The sequence below is a fragment of the Passer domesticus genome, chromosome 1, assembly GCF_036417665.1.
Source record: "Passer domesticus isolate bPasDom1 chromosome 1, bPasDom1.hap1, whole genome shotgun sequence".
Classification (NCBI taxonomy): Eukaryota; Metazoa; Chordata; class Aves; order Passeriformes; family Passeridae; genus Passer; species Passer domesticus.
In genome coordinates, this window is record NC_087474.1 from 22,375,555 (window position 1) to 22,399,585 (window position 24,031).

At 35.3% G+C, this 24,031-nt stretch overlaps 1 protein-coding gene across 9 annotated transcripts in view; it reads left to right on the forward strand.

Moving 5' to 3' along the window:
• AKAP9 (A-kinase anchoring protein 9) overlaps positions 1–24,031 on the forward strand; it is a 104,571-nt gene that overhangs the window by 57,985 nt on the left and 22,555 nt on the right. For 6 of the 9 annotated variants that reach the window (XR_010356575.1, XM_064409728.1, XM_064409745.1 and 3 more), the window contains 12 exons: positions 526–632; positions 1,343–1,548; positions 8,164–8,375; positions 12,474–12,636; positions 15,390–15,602; positions 16,809–16,847; positions 18,060–18,292; positions 18,944–19,063; positions 22,070–22,246; positions 22,358–22,462; positions 22,877–23,029; positions 23,289–23,468. Coding sequence is in view for 8 of the 9 variants with exons in the window: in XM_064409728.1 (XP_064265798.1) it covers positions 526–632; positions 1,343–1,548; positions 8,164–8,375; positions 12,474–12,636; positions 15,390–15,602; positions 16,809–16,847; positions 18,060–18,292; positions 18,944–19,063; positions 22,070–22,246; positions 22,358–22,462; positions 22,877–23,029; positions 23,289–23,468 (1,908 nt within the window). In the remaining variant the exon portion in view is untranslated. Of the gene's footprint in view, positions 1–525; positions 633–1,342; positions 1,549–8,163; positions 8,376–9,807; positions 10,548–12,473; positions 12,637–15,389; positions 15,603–16,808; positions 16,848–18,059; positions 18,293–18,943; positions 19,064–22,069; positions 22,247–22,357; positions 22,463–22,876; positions 23,030–23,288; positions 23,469–24,031 lie in introns of those variants that run through there. The other 3 variants (XM_064409755.1, XM_064409800.1, XM_064409793.1) reach the window with 2 other exon arrangements.

The following is a 24,031-nucleotide window of genomic DNA, read 5'->3' on the forward strand; positions in this document are numbered from 1 at the left end:
TCTGGGAACCGTGGCATGTAAAACCAGTACAAGATTCCTGTTCGCTGTTACTTGTTCTGTGTAATATATTTTTCTAAAAGATGTTGGGTATTGCTGGAAAAGAGCAGCTGTAAGATTCAAGAGGTGGTAGAGGTAAACATAGCTTTTTTACTTTAGGTAAACAGAAGCTGGTTGAACAGCTTGAAGGTGGGGATTATTACTACAGCTATTTCCTTAAGTAAACTCACTTTTTCATATTGCTATAGCAACACAAACAGAAAATACAACAGCTGCTTAATCAGTGTAACAAAGTTCTCTCTAATTGGTCCTGCCTTGGATTTCCTGGTTTGTTTTGTTAATATTTTTTTCCACATAGTAAGAGTATTACTTGATTTGTAATTTGGTGCAGAAGTATTAAAAAGGAAATGATAACTCATTTAGGTTTTAAATTCCAAATCCTGCCATATATAAGAAGAATATGTTGATTCTGACATGACAGGATTCCTGTCCTTTTTGTTTTCTCTCCCTCTGCCAAAACTTACTCAGAACGAAAATGAAAACCAAAATGATGCAAGAGAGCAGCTCTTTGAGCATGAAGATGGGGGAAGAAAGCCTGATGAAACATCTTCAGCTCTTCTTTCTTCTAAAGAAAGGTGCTTAGAACTGTTAAGAAAATATTTTTCTTAAATTTTGTTAATCTTGTTCTTACTGTTAGATTAATAATATTTATAAGCTTTATTCTGATTGATGATAATGTGCATCTTTTGTTCTAGAAAACCATATTTGTAAGTTTATGTACTTTAGGTTAAATAGTATCATATTTTTATAAAGCCTAACAATGTAGTTTTGTAGAGGATGAGACAAATCTTAGCCTATTTTACTATATATTCTGTATTACACACGTTGAATCATAAACATTATTTATACACATATATACATATTGTGTGTACATATGTGAATTAAGTTTATATTAGTACGATTGTTTTATTTTATAATATCAGTTGAATATTCTGTAAAGTTTTTCATCTTTGTAGAGGGGCAATTTTTTTAACTGTCATTTGAGGAAGGATTAATTTTATAATGAATACCAGGTGAAAGCAGACCTCTGCTTTAAAAAAATAACTAGATAAAATGCCAAGATAAAAGTAGAAATAGTGATAAATACTTCGACTTTTTACATATTTTGTAAAAAGAACTGACTTTTAACACAAATATGTATTTAGTATTTGTATGATGTAGGGTTTAGCCTTAAAAAAGAAATCTTATTTCTGTTGCAAATCTTTGTTTGCAAGGGTGTATAAAGGCTACAACCTACTTGAAAATCAGGGAAAGATCAGAGGATTGATTAGTTTCTGTCCTGCAGGCATGTTTTTCAGAAAGCTAATGAAAAACTCATGAAGATTCTTTTAGAAGTTGTGAAGACAACTGTAGCAATGGAGGAGACAATTGGTCAGCATGTTCTTGGGTTACTGGATCGGTCTGGGAAAGTCCAGGCTTCCAAACAAGCTGGTTGGGACACTGAGACAGAGGAGTCAATAAAACCCTGCATCCGTGTGGGGTATGAAAAAGGTACTGATTGTATGGTTTTATATTCCATAAGAGGTATCATTTATATGTTTTAATGATATATTTAAATACTCTTAGCTTTGATATTTTAAATTAAACTTTTTTTAAGGAAAAAACCCCCACAAGCTATTTTTCATTTGAATGCATATGACATCTCTGTTTAAGAGACATTTCAGGAGTTGTTTGGGTCGTGCTCCACACCAGTTAGAGCTCACATCTAGGGTCCTGTTGCAAAGCCTACAGCAGAATGGGAAAGTGGTTGAGAAGTCAAGAAAAAAAAAAAGTTTCTGTTGATGGAGGCAAAAAGACTGAAACATAGCTCCATGGCATATTGCATCACTTACGACCTCCTGTGCATGTGTGGGGAATGGGAACTAGTGTCAGGGGCTGTATCTCCAGCAGTGCAGTAAAAGTGCAGAGGCATGCTGCTGGTCACTGAGGGCAAGCTGCCACGGGGCAAGCCTGTATATGTGTGCTTATGGACTTCATTAGCTTCCTGAAGAAGTGTTTGCATGCAAATCCAGTTTTGGACACAGTTCCAAGAATTCACTGCCAATGCTTGCCCATCAGCTGTTTCCAGGAGTGCGTGTTGGCACAAGACTGAAGGAGCATTCTGATGTTACAGTTAGTTGCATACCAGCGTCAAAGAACTCTACTGGGCTCTGTTTATTTTCTTGTGACAGCACTAGGATAGTGTCTGTCCATTTCTCTTTTGGGCAAGAGTAGGTGCTCTATTTTACTGCCATTTAGGTACGTTGAGGTTGTGCACATGTGTCCTGGGTGTTGTGGGGAGCTAATGACCCACAGATCAGTTCAGCCTCAAACATGTTATACACCTGGATTTGGCTGGAATTTTAGCTGCTAGGAAAGAGAAAAAGAACTGGAAGTCAAACAGTACATTTCAGTATTAAGAAAGTGTCTATTACAGGATAATAATACAGCTGGTAAATGTAAGTGAACTTTACCTCTTTCTTTCAAAATGTAGATTATTGCATGTTATTGATTCCATCTGGCTTTAAATATAGGTCACATTAAGCCTTGGGGCAAGTTAAGAAAGGTTGCATGAATTTGTAGCACAGGCACATCTTCAGCTGATCACTCAAAAGGTTATCTGCAATGAAATGTAGCCTAACAATAAAGTTGTAGCCTAACAATTTCTGAAGTTTTCGAGTTAACAGCAGTTTTTTTTTCTTATACTTCTTTTCATTTTTAAAAAAGGTAACTCTTGTTTTCTAGGCAGATAACTGTATTTAGTTGTGAGAAAAATTATCTTTTCAAACTTCAGGCTTTTGAGGCTTTGCTTTTTTCCTCAAATAGCAGATTGGATAACTAAGCTTCTGGTCTTATTTTTTGGTACATTCACTTTTTGTCTGCTCCTGCAGTGTGTATACTTCTGCATGTCACTAATTATCGTCATTAACAATTCTTAATATGGATTGCTTGCATTACATATATGTAGAAAAACACAGTTAAAAATACCTCTTTTTTACTTTTTTGGCTTTCATAATGCTACTGTCTAAGCACAGAACATGCCCTGTAATTGGAATGATTTGCTAATTTCTTGTGAAGCCTTCTGATGAAAGAGGACTCTCTTCAGGTAGAAGAAAGCTTTATTCCATTGTTAGTGACAGAATGTGTTTGCCATTAATGTATTTTGAAGAGGTATGTAACTCCTGTAAGAAAGCAGGTGTCTGTTCTTGTAATGCCCCTCCTTGGTACAGAGCAGCATTTGAGCTGCCCACCTACCAGTGGTTTATTCCAGTATCCTTTCTGTGTGTTTCCTTACATCCAGAAATAACAATGAAAGAAGGAGTAATCAAAGTAAAAAGTGAAAATTAAAGAAGAGCTAAGCTTACTGTAGCTATAATGGCTGAATGTGTGGTTTGTATCTCTGGGGCTGTATTCACAGTTCTCCATTTTTGCTCTCAAAAGGATACTGGAGCATCCTTTCTGTCACTGGGGTCATGCAGCCATAGTAATAGTTGTACTGTTTCATCAGCTGAAATATTTGATCTTTCTTCAAATGGAATTAGATGACCAATTCTGTTAGTGTTTTCAACAATGGGATTCTTGTGATTCATATTCTATACTAACACTTAAATGGCTTGAGCGGACAAATTTTAAAAATTTTCCCCATTATTTTATGGAATTTAGAAATATGTAGACACTGTTAGGTTTTTTTAAAACTGTGCATGTTATTGTATTTTCTAGTACCCAGCCAAACAGATCTTCCTTTTTAATTAGTTAGGAAATCTGTAGGAATAAATTTATACTAATAAAAATCTAATAATAAAGTAGTAAAATAATGTATTTATTGAAGGGAATTCTCTCTGACCATGTAAACTGTATGTATTGACAAGCAAACTCAGCTTACTGTTTTTGCTGAGTTTCAGCATTTTTAAAAGCTGAATCATTAAGATCATATTCTTATAACCGCACCTGATTTATAGAGAGCATTTATGGAAGGACATTGACTGGGTTATCTGCAAGCACAGGATTTTATTTCTAGAAGAGTGAGTAAAGTTCAAATTTCAGTCATAAAACATATCATTGGAATGGCATTTATGCTCAGTAATCTGGTGAGTTCACTTGGGTAGAGGGACTGCAGTAATGCAGGTTGCTCTGGAGAAGCCTGCGAGGTTACAGCATTCCTTGAATATTAAACCCTCTTGCCTTCTGAGCTTCTGAGCATCTTGTTTCTGATCAGTGTACCAGGAAAAACTAAATACTAAATAGCTAAACACTGCACTGCCACAAGACTGATTTATTGTTTCCAACTTGTAACCCCTAAGCCCAATTCCTAAGTGGAATCCCAGGAGTAAACTGAGATACTGGCTCTACATGATGCAAAATATGTATTGGTTCATAAATGTCAGGTGGCAGCTCGTAAACAACTTCTGTATCTGAAACTTCTGAGCAAGCACTCTATAATTAAGCACTTTTCTTAAGATTTAGTGGGCCATGACATCTGATGTGCTGAACTGCATGCTCCATGGCAAAGGAAACAATATAAACCTTTGTTTCTATGGTTGATTTTTTTCTCATTACCAGGAAAGAGTTTACACAAAGAGATGACAGTTTTACTAAAGTCAGTTATATTATATTTATTATTTTGTATTGACTGAAAAACAAAAGTACAGGACAGTGGAATTTGATTTAGTTCTGTTAGGGTGGGAGACTGAACAGCCATATAAGGATAAACAAAATGTTGATTAGACATTAAGCTGCCAGGGGTGATTAATGAGACTGGGCAATGTTTCTATTTCTTGTTTCCACCACTGAAAATCATGTGGAAAGATGCTGTCCTGAGCTGCTGTGTATTAAGACCATTTTGAGGGGAAAAAGATACAGAGACTTTTACTGTGCAGTTAGGAAGACATTTAACGTGAATTTGTATTCTTAAGTTCCACTTTGTAGAAATCATAATATGGTTGTCTACATTTATCATTTGGATTGCCAACCCCATTGTATAAACAGAATTATGACAAGTTTTTTGTGCATTTGATACTTTTTGGGGTTTTTTGTTATATTTGAGATTACTAAAGTTTCCATGTTCCAAATTATACTTTTGGTGACATCTCACTTTTTCTTTCCTCATTTTTTATAATTATGTTTCAGGCAAATTATTTTCTTTTTGTTTTGTTTTGAGACATTTCATATAACAAAATGATGTTTTAATGTTGATTTATTTTGTATTTATTGAGAAGAAATGGAAGCTAATTACAAAAGAATTGTCATAAACAAAACAAGAGTTTTGAGTCTTGGTATGAATTCCTGGAGGCCTGTTGGTAGTGTTCTGGTCACTGGCGAGAAGAAATAATAATATTAGTGATATTATTAATGTAAAAGACATATTCTGAACCTGGATTCTAAAATGTACATTCTGAGCTGCCATCAGTTTTTTTAAGTTTTTCTTCAGAAGTTTCCAGACAGACAGTTCAGATGGTTTTGTAACCAACTGCACATTTCTGCAGTCATTTTGTATAATCTTATTTTTGTATTTTACACACAATCATCATGGCACAATTCAGATGTACCTCACAATCAAATCATTTACTGAAATGAAAGGGTGACAGGACATGAATTATGGGTTAAACCTGAGAAGGAAAACAGGAACATTACCTAAATGATTTGTATTCCATCAGGAAAGCATTAGATTGTGCAATAACTAATATGTCATTGTTTTGTCTTGTTTATAGCTATGCTACTGTACTGTGGGCTTTTATTTTGTGAGATCTCTGAAGCTAAGCAGGGTCTTACCTGGTCAGTTCTTAAGATGAGTGGCCTCCAAAGAGCATCAGGTGCTGCAGTAAGTGTGTTGGTGGCTCAGTAGGGAATAATATTTTCCTTCAACTCAGTCTTTAACCAGTACTTTGGCACAACATTTGGAAATACTTATGCTGTTCAATATCCATCTATAATGAAGGTCCTTTCTACTCTGAGGATATTAAAGCTTCTGCATCACTGTTGATATATTTTGAAACACCCAAACACCGCACAAATCTGGGTGGTAAGATACCAAAATGCTATTAAATATTAAATAGTGAAATTGTTAATTTTGCAGCCTTCCTTATACTGCAGGGGGTTGGAATATCAGGGTGTTGTGGGAAAGCTTTTATGGTGTGTAAACCCATTGCAGATATTTAGTGTGCTGGCAGAAAATGATTGCTAGCTGCTGCTAGGGTGATTCTACTGCAGGAGTTTGACTGCCATTGCAAGGTGCAGTACTCAAAAGTGCTTTGAAATCCTGTGTAGATGAAAGGTGCCATGTGAATGTATCTTCTGTTCATCTGGTTATTCGTTCTGGTCATTCATATAGTGTGCTTCTGTTTTTTCCCTTTGGAATGTGAAAAGAGTTTGTAACATTATATCCCTCACATCTAAAAGGAGATATGAAACAGTAATAATACAACTAGAAGAAAAAAAAATTAATGCATCTGCATTTGACAAATCTTAGCAATTTTAAGAGAAGAGTAAATCAAGGGAAACCTTCCTCAATTAAAATCACTATAGATTAGTTTGTTGTGTATGGGTCACATATATGGCTGCAGATATTATTGTCAGAATACTTGCAGGTAGGAATGTATATTAAGTACACTAGATGGTTAATCATGTTGCAGCTTGTTACAAAAATGCTGAAAACAAACCTCAAACTAGAATCTGACTTGCTTGATAGGTTCAAACAACATCAACAAGAGGGCTCATATTATTATATGCCTGCCAATATTATTTGCCTGCCTGGTTAGGAGGTGAAAACAAGACCTACGTACATTTTTAAAGGCAGTTTGTGAGATTGACCTGTTGTAATTTCAATTCAATTTCTGTAGCTAAACAAACTGTTCTAGTTCAGCAGTCACAATTTGTGGAGTAACCAGGAACTTGAATTCAAAGATAACCCAGCATTGAAACTTCATTGCTAAACAGGCATTGACTGTTCTGAATTCATTTAGTCATAATGCTTTTCCTGAAAAATAAGATATTTTTGAGAAAATCCTAAGCAAAAGCATCTACTTGTTTAAAAAATGCACCATACCAAAATATTTACTTTAAATATATTCCAGAAATATACTTCATTTAAATAAATTGTCATTTAAAAACTCTCCACAGTAGCATTTATTTCTGACATTTCAGATCTGTCAGTCTAAGGGCATAACTCATCTTTATTTTTAAAAGACTTTGTCAACAATAGTTTCAACTGTCACGATATACCTACTGTATTGTGCTTTCATACCAAAAGTGTAATTTTAAAACATCTCAAGATTTTGCTTTCACTTGCATTGCTTAAATACAGCTTTGAATTCTAGATATGGCAGATTTGCTGTTTTCTAGAGGAATTGCTATCAGCCTAATACCGTAGGCAAACCTTGTGTGTCTGGCTTTTCAGAAAGAGTGGATAATGCCCTTAAATGCATCAGACCTCAGGAAGACTGAGAAGCAGGCAGGTGCCAGGTGGCCCAGAAGCAGGAACAGGAACAGTTGCAGTCCTGCTGCACTGTACTTGATTTCAGCTACTCATTTTAGTAAATGTCAGTTTTTCACTAATCACTAATAACCATGCTGAATATTGTTCTGTATTCCAGTCTGTTTGTCCTAAGAAGCTCTCTGAATTGCATGCATGCCTTTCCTTTTAGTCACTTGATTTTGATTCACTGACTTGAACAGTTTTGTGTTAATTCATAGTAACATAATTGGATGTTGGTGAAACAGGGACTGACAGTCTGGTGTTGGTTTTGTTTGGGGTTTTTTAACTGTTTTGTATTTTAGAGACAATCTTGCAAGTATTATTGCAAGTTATCCTAAGTAGTAAGGGTTACTGATCATAACAAAGGTTCAAGGATGAGCATCAGAGCCCCTTGGCATACTGAAAGTATGTCTAAAATGTTGTCTGTTAATATCTCCTTTTCTCTTGCACTTCTGCTTCTTTTTAATTAACACATTGTTTATCTTCTTTGTGTGAATTTTAGTATGCAGTATTTCCCTTTCTGTTTTTGTGACTAAGATTAATATTTTAATCATTTTGGACTTGTCTTTCTTATTGTAACTCAGTTGCACAGCTTTTCATGTTTGCAATTGCTTAGAGTCTTTGTGAAAAGGTAACTTTTTTTTTTTTTTTCTCAGAGTCCTGCTCCTTATATCATGGTAGTAGTATGGAAGATGATGATATTAACATGTGGTCAGGAGCAGCAGGTGAAGGGCTGCTGAGCCAACATCTTGCAGAAAGTGGGATGGAAATAGATCCTGAAAATGAAGAGCTCATTCTGAATATTAGTTCTCGACTGCAGGCAGCTGTTGAAAAGCTTCTGGAAGCTATCAATGAAACTTCAAATCAGGTGGGGTGATTTAATAGAGATGCACTTTAATTTATGTGTCTCAATGGAGCTTTTTTATTTATTTTTCTTGTGATTGTGTTTTCATAAGCCTAAAACCCATAGGTTCATTTTGACAGCTGTAAAATTGCTTCAGGTGCCTCCACCCAATAAAAGACTTCTCCAGCATGACTTTACTGATGAATTTGCTTTCCTGCTAGAAATCTGCTTTGGTCTGCAGAGGAGGCCTGAATGTGGGGCATTCTTACCAATCTAGGGCAATCTTTCATTGCTCATACAGATCATCTGGGTTCGGCTACAGCTGAGAGATGAGACAGGAGTTGTCAGAGCCCATAGAGCTTGTGAGGAGGAAGGATTAAGGGGAACTGTGTCTAGTTCTCTTGACAAACATTTTAGTCAATTGAGTAAAAAGGTGGAGCTCTCCTGCTGTCTCTTCCAACTGAGATTTAAACATGGCCAGTTAAGCACATATCCACCTTGCTATCAGAAAAGGAGTCTGCACTCCAGCATTTATGTGAGATATGTGGTTCAGGAACAGTATCCAGAAAAGAAGCGGTTTGCTATCAGAGTACTTTCTATGGTGGGATGCTAGTTGCTGTCTGGAGTACTTCCTTGTTAACTGAAATAGGAACTATATGCCTAGATCAGTTCAAATTACACTGCTTTTATCATGTGCTTTACTTTCAGATTGTGTACATTGCAATTTGAAGGTGTCAAAGTATTTTCCTTCATAGCTTTGTAGCTGAGACTTTGCCAATACCAGCTAGAGTTATGGCTCAAACACATACAGACACATTTTCTTCATTAATACAAAGATGGATTTATCCCTGGTGATTACATGTTTTTGGCTTTTTTTTCCCCCTTAAATTAATAAAAAAATCCTTCTGTTTACACATTTTCTCACAGTATAAATATTGACACCTCTCTGGCTGTTGTGTAGAGGGACTTCTCAAGTTTGCTTTGCAATGTCTGCTTATTGGATTATATACAGTTCTTGTATATACCATGGATATAAAGGTGACTTGAAAATTATTTTTAAATAGTCAGAAACTGAATCTTTTAGTTTTTTCCAGTCTGCAGTACTTTATAATCTGAAACTTATTACAGGTAGAAAAGATTTTAACCTTTCCTCTAATCAGTTGTGTTTTGCATCCAGACATGTACCCGTTTCTTCAAATAAACTTTAAAGAGCCAGGGGAAACCTGGCAAAATCTTCAAAGTAACTGCATGAGACCTGTCTGAACACACACTTTCAGACCTGAAGTGCAGTTTGAAACTTGAGGCAAGACATATAGTGGGTGTATTAATTCAAATTCCACCTGCTGGTGTTATGTATAGGTAAATAAACTGGGCCACTCCCCTGAACTCTTTCAGTTGGGAGAGACTAGCAGGAAGCCTTTAAACTAGCAGAGCTTGCAAAAGTTCTTCCTGTTGAATTAACTCCAGCAACAAGGATGAATGCAAATAATGACATATCTGTATTTTTCGTTCATTTGCCGTAGTGGAGTTGGAAAATTTTTAGTTTCGGTTTTGTTAGCTTGCTTGTCTGCTGCAGCGTTCCTGTGTGGGTAGAAGAAAATTCTGCTCCCTTGCCTTGGAAATTATTTGCCAGTTGCTATTGGAAGATTTCTGTTGGTTTTTCATGTGAAACTTCTCTAAGAAGGATTTCTTAGGAGTGACCATATGAAGTTTTCTTTTACCTTTTTGTTTGGGATTAATCCACTCCTGAATTACTCAGCTTGAAAAGTGATCTGAGGCTTCCTGCTGATTCCGAGTAGGTTTGTCACCGTCTGTGCTGATATGTGTCTTCAGGCTATTAAATGCATGTGTTCTGTTAGAAATTCCTGTCAGAAATTTCTAAAGCCAGCCTAGCTAGTGCCAAATACCCACGGGACAGTTGAGAAGACAGCAAGAGCAATATTTTTTGGAATGGATTCTTACCGCACCTACTGGGCATCTAATCTGTTTAGTGGTTTGTGGACTGAAGGCCAAGAAGAAGACACATATGAGGTTGAATCTCGTGTGCCTTTGCCATATCCTTTTCCTTTCACCGAACAGTTGGATGAGAATAATTCTGTAGTTGTAAATACCTCAATTTTTCACTTCAGCCACAAAAAAAATGGGCACATTTTGAAAGTTGTCTCTAAAATCTCATTGCCTACACCTCCCTATTCAGTAAGTATACAAGTTTTTAAAAGAAATTAAGCTTAAATAGAAGAGAATGCAGTGAAAAATTATATAAACTTGCCTCTGCTGTTAAAATTGTACTGGTGAGAGGCTCTTTTCCTAGTCAGTTTTCAGTGGACACTGAAGTGGGTACTTATTTTTACAATTCTCTGGTCATTTCTAACATAAGAAGTTTATCAGACACAGAAATATGTTAAATTCCAGATATTTGAGATCTCGTTTTAAAGCATTTCAGTGTAACTTATTACATTTCATTGTTCTCACTGAGAGTAGTTCAAAGTGGGGGAGAGACTGCAATCAAAGTTGTTCCCTTTAACTTTGGTGCACTGAGTAGTAACAGTAACTAGCACAAGCTGGCACCTTGCTTTCAGTGATCCTGTGGAGAAATTGTTGATCTTAAAAAAATCATGTTTGTGTTTGTATTTCCTTTAGGTTTTGCCCTGTGATATTTTTAACAATACTTTGTGTTGTTATTACTGAAAAAAGCTGGAGAATAATTTTTGTTGTGAGTTTTAACCGAAAAATTTCATGCATTTCAGGAAGCCACTTTTACAGTTGTCTATGTACAGTAAATTATCATATGTTTCCCTTTTATCCAAGGTGGGTGTTTCATTAAGCACTCAAAAATATAAGGCTAAAGGAAGGGTGTGCTGTGATTTTTAAAAATATCTCAAACTAGTGCAGATAGTTGCAGTATTTAGGTCTTTCTTTAACTCTTGACAGAATAAATAATGAACATGTTAATGATGCCCATCTGAAAAGGAAGGCTGTAGAAAAGAATTGAGTATTTAAATTCAATGTATTATAAAAGGGAATGTATTGATTATTCAGATTTTCTTTTCAAAGTGTAAGTGGATAATTTTGTGGGCACTGTTCTATTTAATGTTCCTTAACCCATTTTTCTGAGCTTTTAAAGCACATTCCTCATATTCACAATCTTAGCAGGATTTAGTGAGAAAGCTTTTATAGTTTAAGAAATCAAGAGACAGAATAATTTATAGAAACTGTAGATGTTACTATCTTTCAAATATCTGCTAATAACCAGAATATTAAAAATTAAAAAAAAACAACAACAAAACAAAACAAAAAAAAAAACCCGAGGAGCAGAACATGCTTTGTTTAATCAAAACATTTTGTGTAATCAAAACTTCTAACAATGTTTAGTCTATATGCATTATTTTCCTTTTGTAATTCTAATTTTAATTAGCTTTTGAAATTATCCTTTTGGATACATCTAAACTGTAAATATGCAATTTCACATGACATGGTTTTCCAGTACTTCAGGGTAGTGGCACAGTGAAACTGCTGTGTCTGTGTCAGTACATGTTAAATATTAACCCACCAGACAAGTGGAGAAGAATAAAAAAAAAATCATTAATAATTCTGCTAGGTTGACACTGTTGGAAGAAGCATTGCTTTACTCTCTTGTTGGTTGAAATGTGCAATATTCTGAAAGTTGACATTTCCTTGGTGTTCTCATCAATCTTCATGTTAAAGAGAAAAAGAGGAGAAGCACCATTTCAGTCAATTTATAGTAAGGATTCTGCCAGTTTTATACAATGTTTTTAGCCATTCTGAGTGTATGGTGAGTGGTAGCTTACTCGTATTTAGTGCAAAACTGGTGTAGACAAAGGTGAGTCTAGTGTAAACTCATAAATCAGGAATTACCGGAACAAAGACACGGATTTAGCCAGGTGGCTCATGGAGTTCACTGTACTGACAAAGCCTGTTTGCTTAGACTTTTATAAGTCAGTCTTCATCTTGTACTCTGCAAATGAGTGTTCAATAAAGATTTTATCACATGTTTAGTGAAGTTATGTGAGGCTTCCAATCACACTGTAAAGCAACTGTGAATTAAATAGGAGTGATAGAATTGGTGTTTATCTAATTTCTGTAATTTTTTTCCTGTGATAGCTTGAACATGCTAAAATTACTCAGACAGAGCTCATGCGAGAGTCCTTCAAGAAGCAACAAGAGGCCACAGAATTTATCAGGTATCAGGAAGAGCTACAAGAACGTCTCAATGAGGAAATCAAAGCCAGAGAGCAGTTGGCTTTGGAGCTTAGTAAAGCTGAAGGTGAGTAGCTTTTTTGGTGAGTTGTTGGACTTTACACCTGCTTATTAATTGGGTAAAGAAATTGCAAATTTGATCAATTTCTTTGTAAGTTTTAGAATTTATGAGCCTTCTGATAGTTATGGACATGATAACCTCTGGACGTCCCTACCAATGTCAACCACACTGTGTTTCTGTTTTCCAATTTTGATTCACTTACTGTGTGAAAATATACATGGCAATATTAAAAGTAATAGGTTATATATGTGTTTGGATCCTCAAAATTATTTATTTCATCGTAACATATTTGTTTGTGCAGACAAGCTTAAATGTTGACAGCTTAAAATCATAAATAGTTGTGACTGGAGGGCACCTCTGGAGATCAACTATTCCCTCCCCTCGCTCAAAGCAAGATCAGGTAGAGCAGCTTGCCTAGGACCCTGTTCAGTCAGGTTTTGATTGTCCACAGCCTCTCTGAGTATCTGTTCCAGTGTTCAGCTAGCATCAATGAGGGGAAAGGAAAAAAACCCCAAACTTATTTTCATATGTTGAAGTGCAGTTTCTCATATTTCAGTTTGTCAAGGTCAAGCTGCCTCTTGACCTTGACACAGAATCTTTATTCTGAGTGTGATAATATGGTGGTGATAAGTTTCAGTTTGCACTGTTTGAAGTGGTCTTTTAAAAAGTGTATTTGCAGCTGCATTAAATTACAACATCTTACAATGGGGGAAATGTAATAATCTGTTCTGACATCAGGAAAATATGTTAAAATCTGACGACAGACAATTTGTTCTCTTATTTTGATAGCTGAATGTTTTGTAGCCACCCTACATTTCTGTCATTTTATCTGATTGGCAACTGGAAAATATGCAAAAAACACCTACTCTATCGATAAGATCTCCATAGTTGTAGGCAGAAATATATTTTTTATAGTTTTGAAGTTCAGCAGACTTTTCTGTTTTAAAATGGGAACATAGAGTGAAGTTTGATAGTCAGATGTTACTCCTGGAGAATGCTACCCTGCCAGGCTTCCTCTTCTTTTTACACAGACAGATAATCCATCATGATTTCACATGCTATTAATAGTTAGGAGACACATAAGCTGAAAAGCAGTGCAGGTTTCTAAGCCACGTGTCTAGAGTGTGCTGTGAGGGACAGTTGGTGGCCTGTCAGTTCATGCAGCATAAATGTTGAGTATCAGCAACAGCAGTACTGACTGCAACATTTCAGTAGCTTTAGCAAAGCCAGAAAGGATGAAAATTGATTTCAGAGGGAATAGATTAAAATCTGAAGTAGGCATTACTACCTTTTTTTTCCCAAGATTAAATTAAAATTGAAAAAGGATTGTTTGGAACACATCTCAACATGCAAAAATATGAGGGACTCTTCAATATAATATAAATGACCTAAGAATTTATATTCTGACACATACGGAGTTACAAAATGTTTCATATTGAAGAATTTCAGAATGTAGGCAGCTATATGTTGTTGCTTTCTTTGGAGTTTAATATTTTGTCTTGACAGAAATTTTATTCACAATTCTTCAGTAATAAAGTAAAAATGCCTAATATGTAAGTACAGAATGGCTTTGTTGATTTGGTTCATGAGCAGTTCTAGAATATAAGAGAGAATTAGATGTTAGTGTTAGCCTTTGATAAATATATTGCACAGTTGTAAGTTAGGTGCATTTGAAATTTATGCACTTTTAAATGACTGGCACCTTTTTTTGTTGGTGTTGATATAAGAAAACAAAGATGTCATAGAACTCTTTTTATTTGATTTCTGCCCATTGAACTGAGTTGTGAGCATACTCTGACAAACTACATGCTTTTATCAAGTTCCTTAGGTAGGTATGCAGAACAGTGCCTTAGTTCATTATACATCTGATGGTACTCTGTCTTCTCTGGAGATTAAATGTGTCATTTGTGATCATTTCTTTCGTATCACAAAAACTGCTGCAGCTGAGACATTTTCAAACCTTGTGTTTTAGTGGTGTCAGATATGACTTATCTGATGTGATGGAAAAGCTAATGCAAATTAGTTCACTGACCTCTGACAATTTTCATTACATCTCAAAAAAACCCAAACCTGGCAGAAGTAAATACCACAACGTGTGATTTTAGCAGACTTCATAACTTTTTTGTGGGAGTATGCATTCCATTTAACCTGGGAATGCCCTCTCAACTTCAAACCTGTTAAGTATTCATTGTGAACAGCATCTGATATGGGGGGGAATAACCACTGGAGTTTGTGTTGTCTTGAAGTTTTGAAATGTTATAAATGAAGTTACTTGTTTAGTATTTTCTATTTCAATATCCAGTCCTATATGTCCAGTCCCACGTGTTCTCTATGAATTCAAATATAGAAAGAAAAGATGAGTCTGGGTCTACATGGTTAACAAATGTAAATACCTTTAGTTTTTCTACATTCTCAAGACAGAGTAAAATCCATTTTAATTCTGGTTCAAGACTGGATTTATAGTGATTTATACTGAATTTATTTAAATTTCTTATTTCTCATATTTTTCCTTGGCTTTGAAGTTCCTGCTTGCTCCAGAGGTTTTGTGCTGAATACAAATTAAGAGCTATATTTGGTGTTCTAGTGTCTTTCCTATAATTTGTTCATGATGAAAGGATAGCAAGGACAGGAGTAGAAATTGTCAGGTGTTAAGCATCTAACATACATGTGCATGCATGTCAGAATACAATGGTGATTTCAACAAGAAAAAATTGGTTTTGATTGTCTATTAAATCTGCCTCCAAACTGATGTTTTACAGGCCTCATTGATGGTTATGCAGATGAGAAAGCATTTCTGGAAAAACAACTCCAGGAAAAAGTAGATATCATTGACCATCTAGAGCAAGAGCTGCTGTGTACAGGTAACAAATTGCAGGAGTTAGAGGCTGAGCAGCAGCAGGTCCAGGAAGAAAAGGAATTACTCTCCAGACAGAAGGACGCCATGAGAGCAGAGGCGGGGCCAGTAGAGCAGCGTATGTATTCATCACTATCTTTCTATGAGAGTTGCTTATACATTCAAAAAAATATTTAGTCTTGGCAAAGGCTTCTCCCCATTGCCTTCGTGATCATTAGTAAAAAGTATGATAGGGCCAGTTGGGACATTTTCACACCTGTTGCCTAATGTTTGCATGATAACTTTTCTTGATTTTTAAACATGAAATGACTGAATTTTTAGAAGTGTTGAGAAATTACAGTTGTTCTATAAGCCAGAGAAAGTTTTATCTCCAAAAATCTGCTTTCATTTTGATTACCACTGGAGATGGAATAGCAACAATGGATAAGAATACTGTCTAAATACTTTCCAAACAGACTTAAAGACAGACTAGGAAGCATACCTACCAGAACATGATTGCACTACATGTGATAGCTGTATTTATTTTAGTTACAGAAGATGAATTTTTCTAATAAATTCCTCTTTCAGGGAAGAATAGCACAACAGTTGCATCATAAGGAAAGCCTTTTATCTACCAGTAATGAAAACTTTCAGCCCCAATGGTGAAAATTTCAGATATATGCCATGTCAATGTAATCTAACTAATTGCTTACTCAAAAAAAGCATTTACCCTCATGAAGTAAAATTGTCTTTTAATTCTTCCTTAAACTAATAACTCAAATTAATATTTCATGTTTGAGAGGGAAAGAAAATGAGAACTCTAGTGTTTTAAGAAGTACTGATCTTTCAAGGATTGCAGTGCTTACATTGTAAATAGCAGGATGAAGTAATAATTTTATCTAATTTCTAGAAGCTTATTCCAGTTTATAATGTTGCCATTTTTATACATTGCACATCTTGTGTATTTGCAATTTTCTGCAATTTTCTGCAATAATGAAATTTTAAGAGCAACCTGCTGCTTCCTACTCTGTAATAAGGAAGATCCTTGTCTATGATTCCACTTTAGTTATTTTTTATATGGTTTAGGCTTCTAAATATATTAAAGTTATTTTCATATTTAAGAGCTGTAAGGACAAACAATTCTATAAATATGTGTAGGTACTTATATCATGCATACCAGAATAACTTGTCACATTCCCTAAGTTATCTCAACAACTTTGTCATTAAATGCCACATCTATCTTTGGCTTCATTTTCTCTTACATTGTTGCACCACAAGAAAACTACAGCTGGCATGTGAATTACTTTGCTTCTTTTTTTTGTTTTCTCTCTCTCTATTCTCCTAGGCCTAGTAGATGCTGCAATCGATGCAGCTTCCCAAGCAGGTGTGTTTGTATGTTGCATGGCCAATCTGTAACCGGGTGGAAGACTTACACGTACTGACATTGTTAATCAGGATTATTGGGCTTTTGGCTTACTGACGTTATTTGTAATTCTTACTGGCCTGCAGCTTTGATGTTGTATTTCATACTCAGTTCTACGTTTTGCTAACAACTTGCAATTTCTTATAATTTCTAAACATAATAAGCAAATTCATCAATAACCATCATCTTATTCACAAATGAATTCACCTATTCACAGTTACTTAGATGGCATTTGAGAGATGTTTTTGTAGTCTTTTATTTCTTTTTATTTCCAAATACAGCTGAGTCATTCACTGTGATAATTAAACATCTTATTATATTGGTATATAATGGTTACCTAGAAATGAAAATTGGTTAAATGCGATGTAAGATGATGGTGCCTGAAGGATCTTTCTTCTGTAGTGAAAGTAAATTTTATTATTTCTTTCTAAATATCAATGGTGTTTTTAAGATTCTCCAAAAGTAAGTGCACTTTGCCGTTTGGGTTTTACCTCAAGGGGTTCATATGGTTATTTAATAGGCACTTCAGTGGGCTGTGGCTTAAGAGTCTTAGAGTGGTTTGGGGCTTTCCTGTATATGTGCTTGCTGGCTTTTTCATGATGACTCAAAATTGGGCATTCATGCAGTCACTGATTTTGCAAGCTCCAGTTGCAGGTCAGTAATTTTCCTTTCTGTCTGCCCAGCAACCTTGCTAAGTCTTTCAGTATTTCCCTCAAATTATTTATATGTATCACATTAAATAATGAGGTCTGGGAATGGATTGATTTTACTGGCAATGGGGATGAGAAGAGGGTTGGGTTTTCTGTACATCACTGTTAACTCCTGTGCTGACTCTGGCTGTGGTTTGACCCCATACATTTTCTTTTCTTTATAATTGTACAAAGGCCTTTTAATTGATATGAGACTTAAACAGGGGAGTGCTCTGATACAACTTCAGTAACAGTCCTTTGAAAGCTACCTAATGGAGAGTAATTTTAATATGAATTTGCTTCAGTCAGTATCATGATTATTTCTCAGAAGAAAATATATTTTCAAAAAAAGAAAAATAGTAAAAACCCAAGCCAGTTCACATCCTTCTGCAGATTACAGCATGGATACCTTGGGGAGTGGTTTTGCTTCATAACATTGCTTACTATTTGTATCTAAAAGTAACAATGCTTTGATTATACTCAGAATTACTGGAGGAAACAGAAAAGCTAATGAAGGAAAAAATTGAAGTACAACGTCAAGCTGAAAAAGAGTATGATGACCTTCAGAAGCAAGTTAAAGTCTTGGAAATAGACTTGGAAGAACAAGTCAGTCGTTTTGTAGAGCTAGAACAAGAGAAAAATGCAGAACTAATGGACTTAAGGCAGCAAAACCAGGCCTTGGAGAAGCAGCTGGAGAAAACAAGAAAATTTCTAGATGTAAGTATGGTAACAGGCAGATATCATGAAGATGTGGGGGTGGGTTGCACTTCTGCTGAAGTTTTGTTCCGGGAGAAATGCTAATTTTTTTCAGTTTTTGAGCAAACATAGGTAGATGGTAGCAAACATCAGCCATGTTGTAGGTTCCAGCACAAGAATTTAATAACATTTTAAAAGTTGAAAATTAATTGGAAGTGCTTACTTAGTACAGCTCTGTATTTCAAGCAATATATAGTTCTTTTTTTTTGATGGCTTTTCATAATATTAACCCAGAGTTAATTTCTGTTTTTAATTTCTATTTATTCTGCGTTTCTTGAAGACAAACAGTAGTGAAGAAATAATAAAATATTTGCTTGGTATATTCACAGAAGAAGAATAAAACAGAACAGAAGAAACAAACCTGCCATTTTTTGTAAAATATTACTTGATGTGTCTGTACTGTGCTAATTTTTTGATTGAAAATATGAAATTGATTGCCCCAAATAATTAAGATATTAATGATATCTGCAATAGGTTCTGCTACCCTAAAAATACTGATGTTACTGTTATCAGCCTCACATGAATGCAGGTTAGAAGTGATGACACTTAACTTGGATAGTTTTTTAATCACATGGTGTTTATTTATTATCCACATAATTTCTTAACTTTCAGGAGCAAGCAATTGACCGAGAGCATGAGAGAGATGTATTCCAGCAAGAGATACAGAAGCTGGAACAACAGCTTAAGATTCCACAAAGGAGTCAGCCTGTCAATGAACATCAAACCAGAGAGGTAACACATTTTGTTACTTGTACTCAATAAATGACAAGTTGATAGCCTTTAAGATATTATAATGGAGCTATTTTATGGTGTACCTACTCTGCATCCATTTGCAAGCCAGGAAAGTAAATGCCCTGAGGTTGAAGGTGTTGCAGGAAAGTGGGGGAACTGTGTTTTTTTAGGCTGTTTACTTTTAGTAGCAGACATACAGAAACTTCTTGACTTTCAATAAGACTCTCTCCTATAACTTAACTTAGAAAATCCACTGTTCTCAAAAGTTTGTGGAAACATTCAAGACTATTTTAGCAATTTTACATGTTCTTATGTTGTTTTTTGGCATCCTGTTTTTATAGCACAGGTACACCACTGAGGGAATCAAGTTACTGAGGTTTAACACCTGACATGTCGTAGCACTCTGTGTGTTCACCTGAACCTCCCCACTGAAAGTCTGTTGGCACTGAAACAAATGTAGTGACTGTAGAACAGCAGCTCAAGGGAATCACAGAAAACTCTCAGACTTAGCAAAATCAAGAAGTGGCAGCAGTGTAAATGCTATCTATTATAATGCTTTTGCAGATTTTGTTTGATGAGCTGGTAGTCAAATTTTATTTTTTGTTTGTTTTCTTGTGTGCTGCTTTTTGATCAAGTCTGGTATTTCTGCATTATTTTCTTGCTTGATTTTCAGCATTAAAATGTCCTCTTTTACATTAGACTGTCGTGTTCAAATCAAATGCCTTACTGTAGTAGTTCAGTTGCTGTCATTCAATTCTTAAATATTAGCAATATTTAGTATTCTGTATTATACAAAATAGTAGAAGGTGTCCCTGCCTGTGGCCGGAACAAGTGACCTTTAAGGTCCCTTCCAACAAAAAAAAAAATTACGATTCTAGTCTATAGTTTAGGACCACAGTAATATGACATACATTTCTATATATGAGAGGAGCATGCAAAGTACTTACCTATTTGGAATTTGCAGGTTTAGAACTGTGTTTCATGGGGTTTCTAAATACATTTTAGTACGAAGGTTTGTATGAAATATGACAGTGTTCAGTCAGTACTATGTGATATGGTTATCATCAGCCTCTGTGAACAATGAATCATCTGGAATTAGCTGGGTATGTGTTAAACAAAACATACAGAGCAATTCTACATCTATTTCCTTCTGTTGCCAGGAGTGTGCACATGCCTCTCCTGCTGACATATTACACAGAAGGAGGTGGCTCTAGTGCAATTAATTTTCCTGAATCCAGGATGTTCATTTTCAGTTCATTTTGTTATATGTCTGGTTATTAGTTTTGGCATGGATAGCATATGAATTCCTGGTTAAAATTCTCACATTAAAAAATTCTCCCGAGAAAAGTTCAAATTTAATAGCATAATAAAAATTGTCCTGTTTGTTCAAAATCTATATTTTAAAATCATCCTGATTTATATGTATATGTGCATACATTTGTACACTCTTAAGGTAGCAGATACACTACAGTGGAGATTGAAAGCATGCTGTAAAGACATGCTTTAACTGTGATTAAAATTTTGAGATTTCTACTTGATGTTTTTAAATTACAATTTTTTAGTGGGTGGAAAGACAGTAAGATAATGTCTGCAAGCACCACAGATGTAGGAGCTGGTTTCGATATAGGTGATGTTAAATGTGATATGCTAGAAATTACAGATGGGATTTTCAATAATGTATTAGATTTATATTCATCTTATCAAATGCAGTACATATCCTTACTATAGAGTGAACTTCAATGTCACAGTGTTCCTTGAAATATTTTGTAAATATACATATTTTCATTATTTATCATGCTTTTGAGAGAGCTGTTTTATTTTTCATAGTTGCATATTTTTTAAAATCCTCTTCTGCTTTGAGGCAATGCCATGACCATTTTTGGTTGATAACTAAATTTGTTTCTTACTGTTGTTTCAGCTTTGTCAACTTATTCCAGGGAGGATTGTCATAAAGTCTGCTCTAGACTTGATTTTTATTTTTCCATTTCTCTCTCAGGACTTTTCTGAGGTCACTTCAGACTGTGATGTTTCTCATGGATGGATAACGTCAATAATACCATCCTGTCAGCTTTATGTTCTGGTCCTCTTCTCTCCTATCTCTTGAAATGCTTTGAGTCTTCTACCTTTTGGCTACATCGTAACTTCCTAATTGTAAATACTCAAATCAGTTTCTTGAGTGGGACAAAGATTCCTTTCCCTGTCTCTTGCTCAGTTACTCAGGTCTTATCTCTGTACCTCATACTGTGGATTTGTTATGTGTCTTTCTTATCTGTAATTTCAATTAATAATTTCTGAAATACAGCTAGAAATGGATAGATATTACTATCTCTGCTACTTTGGTTAATCTTTTAATATGTTGCTTCTGAAATACATACATCTGACCTACTGAGATTCAGAATGTTCCATCCCCCATAGAGAGTGAATTTATTACATCCCTGACATCTGTTTAGTCCCATTTAAGGAACACAGCAAGAAAACAAAGCTTCCTGTGTTTTGTGATTTAAGAATAGCTATTCTCTTCAATGTTAAAGATACAGTGAGTTTTAGAATATTCCTGTATGTCACTAATCAGCTCATTCTTTTGGATAATTTTGTCACAGATTTTTAGAACTATGATTTTCCTCTGAGACAAATAGCTTCTTGACTATAGGGTCAAGACATTCCATCCATAGGTGTTAAAGGCATCATTTTAGTGGGCTGCATAGGGATGTTGTGCTGCTTGCTTTTAACTGACTACAGAGTCTGAAGGCTTCAGAAGAACAAGATCAGATCTAGAGAGTAGGCGATGTGGCACAGAACATACCACTTCTTAAATAATGCTGTTTGTATTTGTTGGTTGTAGTACCACAGTATTCTGACTGTATGTTCTGTTTCACCTAAGGAGTAGGAGTTTCGTTATGGGAGAAAGAGGAATATTTTCTTCCCATCAGAAATGCATGGTGTTGCTATTGCTAGCCAGCCCTTCCAGAGCAGTACAATATAATAATCTTGACATCTTGTCATCAGGTCGAACAGTTAACAAATCATCTCAAAGAAAAAACAGACAAATGCAGTGAGCTTTTGCTCTCTAAGGAGCAGCTTCAGAGAGATGTACAAGAACGAAATGAAGAAATTGAGAAGCTAGAATGCAGGATAAGAGAACTGGAACAAGCCTTAATCATCAGCGCAGACCACTTGCAAAAGGTATTGCTTGGTTGAAATTTGTCAAGGATTTTCTGCTTTCTTATTTTCTTGGGACCAAAATAGTGTATTTTTTAAAAATCTGATAACTGTTAGTATTATTTCTGTTTATAGGTGGAGGAAAGGAAACAGTTTGGCACCATCATAGTAAAGGGAGAGTTACCTCTTGAAGTACAACTGCAAGCTGAACGAGAAGCTGTGGACAGAAAGGAAAAGGAGGTAAAATGCCTGTGAAAATTTCCATCTTTCCACTTAGATCTTGGTTTGTCAGCTTTTGCTTTTTGTTAAGCTTAGTGAACTATACAGATGAAATTTTTTACAGTTGGAGAGACAGCAGTCCAAATTCCTTTAAAATTCCCTCATGAACCATGATAGTTGTTGTTCTGTGCTAATATTTATGACTTGCATGAGTGTTTCTGAAATAAAAATTCAGCCCAGTTAAGCAAAACTGATTTTTTTTAGTGGTGTTTAAAATTCCATTCAGTTTAAGGACTCAGAATCTCACCAAGTACCCATTCTTTTATTTGTGCATAGCCAACCAGTTTACTGTAGACATTATACTTGAAATTTATAGCATTTAATTTTTGGTATGGCTTCCTACTCCTTTTCCTGCTCCTTTTGTTGGAAACATAGGTCACGAATCTTGAGGAACAATTGGAGCAGTTTCGAGAGGAGCTAGAAAATAAAAATGAAGAAGTTCAGCAATTGCACATGCAGCTAGAAATTCAGCGAAAGGAGTCCACTACACACTTGCAGGAACTTGAACAAGAGAACAAATTATTTAAGGTAACTGTGCAACTGAGAAGCCTAAAGATTTAGTCTTCTTCTTCCACAGAAATAAGTTCTTTGAAAATGCCAAGACACCAAATTCTTTCTCTTTCTCAAGCTATTCCACCATTCAACTTGCCAAAGTACTAAAAGGCTCATATGATTACTTTCATTCTGTGAAATTTGTGTATTTTAATTCCTTGAAATACTCATACAGGAATATGCAGAAAATCCTATATACAACTGTAACATGTTTTTTTGTGGGGTTTTTGGGCAGGATGAAATGGAAATACTAGGACTAGCTATCCAGAAATCTGAAGATGCTGCCATAAAGGACCATCACTTAGTGGCTGGGAGGCTCGCTCACATGATGCAAGAAAAGGATCAGGAAATATATCATCTTCATGAGCAAATAGCAAAACTGCAACAGCAACTTGAAGTCACAACTGACAACAAGGTACATTCTTCTGAAATCCTTTTCAGAGTCCTACTTTGTGCTGCTAGTTTAAAGGACAAAAAACCCTCTGTCCCCTACCAGTTGTATTATCTTCTGTTAACCCCTTAGTTTAAATATGCAAATGCTTGTATTTCAAGCAGTGCTTTAAATCTACTCTCTTTTTCCTTTTTAGTCTCATTTATGACAGCTGCTTTTTGCTTGCTTTTCTTTTTAATTATTCTATTTTATTTCTGCTTGAGTTCTTGTCTTAAATTCTTCTTCATTCCTTGTTCTGAATATTTAATAGTATTTAGGTAGCTGAATTCAATCTCCACATTCATTTTAGCATCTTCCCTCACATGACTTACACTGTGTTGTGCTCCAGCGACATCTGCTGGATCATGTTAGTTTTTAATGCATTTTTAACAGTTAAACTTCTGAGCTCCATGAGCTTGTGTGAATGCTTTGTTCTCATGGTCGTGTTGGCAACATCTTTTATCCAGTTTCAAGCATGGAGGTGCAAACAAAATGCTGTGTTTTATAGAAAGAAAGAAAGAAAGAATGAAAGAAGCAGACGTATCTTT